The following is a 7,621-nucleotide window of genomic DNA, read 5'->3' as shown; positions in this document are numbered from 1 at the left end:
CCCCCCCCGCCATTTTCTCCCCCTCCCCAGTCGCAACCTTTCAGAAATATTTTAGGTTTGGGACTTGAGCTGGTGAAGCTTTCCTCTCCCTCTCTCAAGCTTTTGTATGTGTTCAGATTTGATGTGACATCTGGGCACGGTGGAGAGGAAGTGGGGGGTAGGGAGAAACACTGGAGAAGTTTCTTATCCAGCTTGTGCATAATTAAGGAGCATGCCTCCTGGGAAAGGGGAATAAAGGCACCCCAGGTCCTGCCACGAATTACATGACTTACTGCTGGACCGAAAGTGGGCTTGACAGTTGCCAGAAGGTTGATGCGGTAATAGCCCACCTACTGGCTGCAGAGTCGAAGGCTCTTATCCCATTGCTCCCAACGTGAGACCCCACTAAGAGGATCCACTCTTCCACCCTGGAGAAGGACAGAGTCCGTGCTCACAGCAAGGCGTCATGGGCAGAGGCTTGTGCCCAGAGGACAAGGCAGCTTGCACTGAATGATGTCTTACGAAGTGGAAAATATCCCCAAGTGCTGTGTTTAGGGAAGGGGGGGGACTTATTACAAAGTGTGAAGCTTGGCCTAATGATGGCATCCTGATGTGGGGTTATTGTTTGAAGATGGAAAATGCAAGTAGTTCAGATTTCGTTACAGGAACTGTCAGAGATCTTGTGGTTTTGGAAAGATAAGAAAGTCTGTGACAGCAACAAAATCCCACAGATTCAATCAGTCTTGCCAGCGGGTTTCAGCTCTCAGTTGAAGACAAAACTGGAAATGCCAAATTCTCCAGTGTTTATTGTCTCCCTGTGTGCAAACACTGTACAATACAAGAGTGAAATATGGTACAACTTAATTGATTGCTACTATGTGTCTGTAGATTGTACATTATAGAAATCTACAAATCTGCTACCCTTTGCTGCAGCAGAAAGGGATGGCAGGCAAGTACAAATGAGAGTCCAAGGCAAAATGACTAAAAAGAGGGTGCAAAAGTGAAACTGTCCATAAGAAAAATGACATGTGATGAGATCCATCTTTTTTTTTATCTGTTATTTATGGTCAAAATTGCAAAATCTTTCTGAGCATACCATGATGGTCCTTGGTTTATACTGGTAGAACACAATGTATATGTCTCCTAATTCAGAGAATGCAATTGAGGCCACAGATAACGGAACACTAGCTCCTTTACTTCATAGTTTCACACAAAGACATATATTGAAAGTTTATGATTTATTTCTTCAGTACTTAACAAGAAAGAAACTTAACAGCTACATTTGGAATCACAGAATTCTTCATTTAACATATTGGCTTTCCCCCCCCCCTTTTTTTTTTTTCTTTTCCCCCTCCAGGTGCTCAATACTTGCGTGTAGTGCTTACGTGGCTCTGGCTTTGGGTGATAACCTTATGGCATTGAATCATGCAGATAAACTTCTTCAGCAACCAAAGCTGTCAGGGTCTCTTAAGTAAGTCTGATGTGGTCGTTTCTTCTTTCTCAGCCCTGCTTTTTGCTGGAGAGTTCTGAGTTGAAGCTTCCAATGTCTGTAGCTGCTTTCCTATTCTGTATCTGATGCAAAGAATTGCTTGGCCCGCTCCTGTTCTTGTTGAAGCCCTGACTAAATGTTCATTGACACGCAGGAACGTGAGTCCCCTCCTTTGTGTACGAATTCCATGTAATTCCGAATCTATCGCTGCTTTTGTTGCAATTTGTTAGTCTCCAGCTATGGGTCCCATGCAGTGGCAGGACCGTCAGATTTCTGTCCTGATTCACTGTGTGGCGGCATGTGCTCCTGTTGGCACAGCACAAGGGGCAGGAATGAGCAGCTGGGGGTAGACAACATCAGCCCAAACCAGCATGCTGCTGAAAGTCACTTATGAAACTACAGCCTTGGAGGGGAAGGTTTGCTCAGTCAGCAGGGTACCAGATCTTGGGTGTGCAAGACTGTCACTTCACCTGCTACTGTTGCTTATATAGGTTCCATTCTTTAGTTTCTCTTTTTCAGTTCTCATCTGGCACTGTATTTTTTTGGAGTGATATTCAAAGCTCATTCTGTTTCTACCCACCAGTTCTCATACATTTCTGCAAATTCAAAAAAAGGCAGCTTTAGCTCTATCCTTCTGACCTTATTTGTGCATTTAATTCCTGTGTCATACACAGATAAAATATAGCAGAGGTTTTTATGGTAGTGATATTTTTCAAAACTGGTAGTGTACTTGCGGAAAGCAAGGTAACTTGTGCTTATTTTTATATGCTAGCAGCATACTCTAAAATGGTCCATGCCAATTAAATTCTTTGGCTCCCATGCTTCAGAGTACTGCAGAAGCTCATCTTTTTGCACAGTCATTGTATAAGCAAGATTTTAGAGTTTGCAAGGTAACACATAATTTTGTGAAGGCAGTGTTACCATTATGTAATGCAAGAAATGCTAGATGACAGTTTTTTGGAAAGACAGAGAGCCATGTATCTTGGTTCCAGGAAACGAGGCTTTTATGCAGATTGGGAATATTGAACTGTTCCTGTTTTCTTAAGTGAAATAAATTGCATGTAGAAAGTTACGTTTGCTGTATCAGATCTAAATTGCAGAATTTATTTTGGATGATTGACTGATATTTTACCTGATGTTTTGTAATTCATTACAACCCACTGTACAGCCAGTTTGAAGTGTACAGCTGCATAGAACGAGTGTGAACTCTTTTGCTCAACTTGTGTTTCAGATTAAATATTTGCAAACTAACTGTGCTCTTGATCGACAGGTTTCCTTCTGTTCCAAAGTTGTAAAGGAAAGCTGCTGATTAGCTGAGCTGAACTACAAGTGTCAAACATCAGACTTGCTTAATTTTTTATGCAAAACCTGCAGTTGGAAAGGTGTTTGTGCCCCATGGACAGGCCTGTATAATTGCTGTCCTTAGAAATGCAGCTATCTCACAGAATTAGTTTGATATTTACTGAATGTAAAGTCACTTAACATCTCAAATTATAGATGCATCTATAACCTGGGTTATTTTTGTAAGGTTTCTGTTTTTTAATTCTCTGAGATAAAGCCATACCAAGGTACTGTCTTTCTGGAATGGCAGTTCCTTTGCATGAATGAATTGTCATTACTCGGGAGCAGATTTTTTTACAACATAAGTGCCTAAAAGCAGTAAATGGCAGAACTGGGTATCATGTTAATACTTTAAAATCAAGCTAACTTCCATGCAAGTGTTTCAAGTAATAGTTTTCATGTGCTCACGTTAAAAACTGCATTCAGTTTGTCTTACATAACAAATTGTGGGGGTTGTTACGCTGACATTTGTACCTAACCATTTGCTATTGTAGGTTTCTTGGGCATTTGTATGCAGCAGAAGCTCTCATCTCTCTAGACAGAATATCTGATGCCATCACTCACTTGAACCCTGAGAACGTCACTGATGTTTCCCTTGGGATCTCCTCAAATGAGCAGGACCAAGGTTAATGAATCCACACTTCATTAGAACTGGTTATGCTTTCAGCTGGTTTCCTGCTGTAACTTTCTATACACAAATATAGTGATGATTAAGACATCTTGTTTTAAGACTGTAGGTTGTTTGGGGGTGTTTTGTTTGTGTTTTTGTTGTTGTGTTTTTGTTTTCCTGGCTTTAGTTCCTACTTTGTGTTTGGTTTGTCTTTTGCATGTTTGTCATTCCTTTGAAGTGGCTAATTCTGTAACATAAACAGAAATGTATATTGTAATGTTCTGCCTTGTTTAAAGTAACTTTTGAAAGCTGCTTTTGTTAAATGTGCAATTATGGTTAAGTTTGGGCTTCATACCTTCTCTTTCAGCTTTTAGTCTCTAAACCAGGCTTTGGACTACCAGTGAAGACCACTGTTCAGTGAGAGATAAGAGTGGAGAGAATGTAGTTAATCTGCATCTTTAATCTTCTTGCAGTGCTTCCAGTTAGGAGTGTGTTATTCTGTAACAAAAAATACTTCAGAGCCCATCTGTATAGTTAAGTCTACAGCAGCTCTGATTTCAGTGACATGTCTGCAGTTTGAACTTCACTGTACTCATCTGCAAATCTAAAAGCAAACCATTAAAGATAGGAAGTCTTAAGTGACATAAACTTTTGAGCGAACTGATATGTTTTCCCTCTTTAATGTCAGACCTTGAAGAAAGAAGCAAATTTGTATCTTTGTATTATTTTTGTAATAAGCTTTAAAAAAGCTCATGGAACATGATGGTTTTTGTGGGGTTTTTTTCTTTGCAGGGTCTGACAAAGGAGAGAATGAGGCAATGGAATCTTGTAAGTACCAGCCACAGGAACTTACTTGGCCAGTTTGGAATAGAAGTTTAAGAAAAAAAAAAGAATTTTTATTTTTTTTTAATTGCAGCTGGCAAGCAGACCCCACAGTGTTACCCCAGTTCAGTCACATCTGCGCGAACAATGATGTTATTTAACCTCGGAAGTGCTTACTGTTTGAGGAGTGAATATGATAAAGCTCGAAAGTGTCTTCATCAGGTATGAAAAACAAATCTCAAGACAGCTTTAGGGACAAATGCACTTCCTTCAAAGTGACATTTAGATCACAGCAAATCCTGGTGATTTCACAGCCCAGGTTTATTTGTGGACTTTGCTGATATGGTGGCTTTCTTCTGTCTTTATGAATGAATCTCTATTAGTAACATAAAATTAAGTATTCCAAATTTCTTTCATGTGTAAATAGTTCATTAACACTATGGAAAGCACGGGTTTTTGTCTAGATCGTATCAAAACAGTGGAATGTGAGTAGGAAGCCTTTTCACTTTTTTTCCCCCAAGTTTGTTTTGGTTTTTTTGTTTTTTTTTTTTTTAATGGTCCAGTAGTAATTGTTGTATTTCAGAGGAGAAAGTTCTTGAGGGCCTTGGGTTTTCTTCTTTCTAATCAGTTAATAACTCACCATCTAAGCTATTAACTTTAGGGCTGTGAGAACAAACTGCAGTTCTGCTGGAGGTATGTTCTATGCCTGCCTCTTTTCCTAAGAATTCTCAAGTACTGCTTTTGAAACTCTGTCCTCACTTAGCCTGTGTCATTTGGTCTTTCTTATGGCTGGGACTCATCTCTTTCAATGATGATGTTTGTCTCTTTTTGCAGCCATTCCTGTCTGCATTGTTGAGCTGCAAACTGAAACAGCAGTCTTCCAAATTAATTCATAGTAGTTGTGTAGGTGAACAGCTTCAAATTCTGTGAGATTCTCAAGACTTAAGGCAGTTGTCTTGCTCTTTTTTCCTCCCGAGGCTTCTCAGGATTGGGCAGGTGTGTGTGCTTGGGCTCTGTAGCACATGTGTAAAGCCATCTGTGGATGTAAAGTATAGTAGGTCTCTGCATCTACAATAAATTCATTGACTTCATAGCTGAAAAATATTTGTTTATGGAAAGCTAATGAACGATCCGTGTTAACTTTGTATTCTGAACTTTGGAGCAGTGAAGGTTACCTTCTTCACCTGTCATCTCATGAGGAAACCACAGTAGATTGGCCCAAGAATTACAGATTCATATTAACATAAGCATACAGCAGATGGTCCTCCCAATTAGTGTGAAACAATCTTGCAATGCAGATAATCTTTCAGTCTCTCCTTGCATGCATAAACCTGATGGAGTGTATTAGTTTGAAAAAAATCTTATCTTAGTTTATGAATTGTTATTTGTTTTTGTTAGCTAAGATGGTGGTAACAATCTTGTCAAGGGGCACTTTCTCTGAGCTGAATGTTTCTCTTAAGCACTTTTTCTCCCCACCCTCTTCTTTTTCAACAAGGCTGCTTCACTGATCCACCCCAAAGAGATCCCTCCAGAGGCTATTCTGCTGGCTGTATATCTTGAATTACAGAACGGTAGGTTTTGAAATGTTCTGTTGATGTAGATTTGGGATACAAGGGGAGGAGGGTGGTAGTCATCATTCCTAGTCTTTATAGAGCTGTGCCATTATTTTGAATGATACTCTTTAGGCCCTGTCTCCATTTTACACTGCTGTGGATCCATGTATCCACACCTTCATTTGCATAGTTTATTGCCATCCTGTTCTTACACACTCTAGACTTCCTAAACATTTGTCTTCTGAGCTGAAATCTTCTGTACTTTGTGCAGAAATCAGGAGTCTTGGATAGGCTCAGTAAAACCCTTGATGAGGTTTATACTGTAAGGAGGGCTTGAAAGACTTTTCATTACAAGACAACTGCAATCCAAGTTTCCCAAAGAAGCCATGTCAAGGCCTATGTAGCAAGTACTGCAACAAAGCTTGTAATATTGATGACTCTGTTCCAAAATCCTTCCTTTTGAAGGTTCACTGTTTTTGCATGGGAAGAAAACTGCACATAATGGGAAACTGGAAAGATTGCACTTGAATTCTGCAGTGTGAACAGACTGGTGCAGCTGCATCATTGAAGCTGTTGTGGTTGCAGACCTGTGCCCCTTGGGGCTTAATATCCTAGTGTTGTGAAATGTTCAGTGTGCTTGTTCCCCTTCAGTTGTCTTGCATTGCAGGCAGGCAGAGGACTTGAGCATTTGTGTTCAGAATTGAGCTACGAAGTTTTTCTTATAAAGATGTTTCCAAGTTGGAATTTTGGAAACCTTTCTTTCTGCAACAAAGTACAGAGCAGAAGAGAGTAGAAAGTGGGATTTACATATCTCATCCCCTTCTAAGTATATAACCAAAAGGAGCTGAAGACATTTTTTGTTCTATAAGTGGCAAAATGATACATGTCTTCTGAAACTAAAACTTTAGTGGAAGAAAAGTATTTGATAAGAGGGAGCAATGTTCTTTTCAGAACTTAGCAGGTTTTCTCCTACAATTTTATAGGTTTAATTTTTAACAAAGAATAATTTTTCCATTTATATTGGTATTTATTTGGTGGAGCCATGCATACAGTTGAAAATCAGATTTCTTGTTTTAAAAACATGTTTTATATACACCCTTGACATTTGCATTACTGTCTGTAATGTCACATTGTGAGGGTGTTTCATGTGAGATCTAGAGTCTCACTATGTGGATGGGACAGAGAAGAGGTGTCCTTCAGGTGCTCTGACATCTTCAAGATCTGAGCTTAAAGCTTGATGTCTTCAGCTAACAATAGGTAGAATCAAGCAATAATGTTGTTTCACATTTACTTTTGTCTAATACTTTTCATCCATGTCAGCATTTCACTGAATAGGAAGATCGCTCGTGTCTGTGGCCTGGGCCCAAGGCTGGCTTGTCAGCTCTGTTCTGAGAACATTTCTAAGTCAGTCATACAAAGGTACTTTTTTTTTTAATTGAAAGTTGTCTTGTAGGTAACACACAGCTGGCCCTGCAGATCATCAAGAGAAACCAGCTTCTCCCTTCTGTCAAAACACTCTCTGACATGCGGAAGAAGCCTGTGTTTCAGCCAGTCCACTCAATCCAGCCCATTCAGATGCCAGCTTTCACCACTGTTCAAAGGAAGTGACGTCCTGCTTCAACCTGCTGCTGCCCTGCCCATAAGGGCTTGGGATTTTGTATATTGTTTTTTAACCTAGGACACCTGCATACCCCAGTTGCTGGAGTGTGTTCATTTATGTAAATTTTTAATAAAACATGTAAACAAAAAGGCATGCTTGGAGGTGTTTGTAAAGGTTATTTCATAAAGGAAGAGAGGTTGGTATATGCTTTGAATGTGAGTGGCAGT

The 7,621-nt window shown here is 39.8% G+C and overlaps 1 protein-coding gene across 2 annotated transcripts in view; it reads left to right on the top strand.

Moving 5' to 3' along the window:
* The window catches only part of CNOT10 (CCR4-NOT transcription complex, subunit 10), a 35,627-nt gene extending 28,084 nt beyond the window's left edge, over positions 1-7,543 (top strand). For both annotated transcript variants that reach the window (XM_010562410.1, XM_010562409.1), the window contains 6 exons: positions 1,337-1,450; positions 3,304-3,434; positions 4,212-4,247; positions 4,336-4,463; positions 5,737-5,812; positions 7,248-7,543. In XM_010562410.1, coding sequence (XP_010560712.1) covers positions 1,337-1,450; positions 3,304-3,434; positions 4,212-4,247; positions 4,336-4,463; positions 5,737-5,812; positions 7,248-7,402 — 640 coding nt within the window. In that variant the 3' untranslated portion in view covers positions 7,403-7,543. The remainder of the gene's footprint in view (positions 1-1,336; positions 1,451-3,303; positions 3,435-4,211; positions 4,248-4,335; positions 4,464-5,736; positions 5,813-7,247) is intronic.
* Positions 7,544-7,621: the final 78 nt, after the last annotated feature.

The sequence above is a fragment of the Haliaeetus leucocephalus genome, unplaced genomic scaffold, assembly GCF_000737465.1.
Source record: "Haliaeetus leucocephalus isolate CR32 unplaced genomic scaffold, Haliaeetus_leucocephalus-4.0 Scaffold159, whole genome shotgun sequence".
NCBI classification, from domain to species: domain Eukaryota; kingdom Metazoa; phylum Chordata; class Aves; order Accipitriformes; family Accipitridae; genus Haliaeetus; species Haliaeetus leucocephalus.
This window is presented reverse-complemented; position numbering and strand designations above follow the sequence as displayed.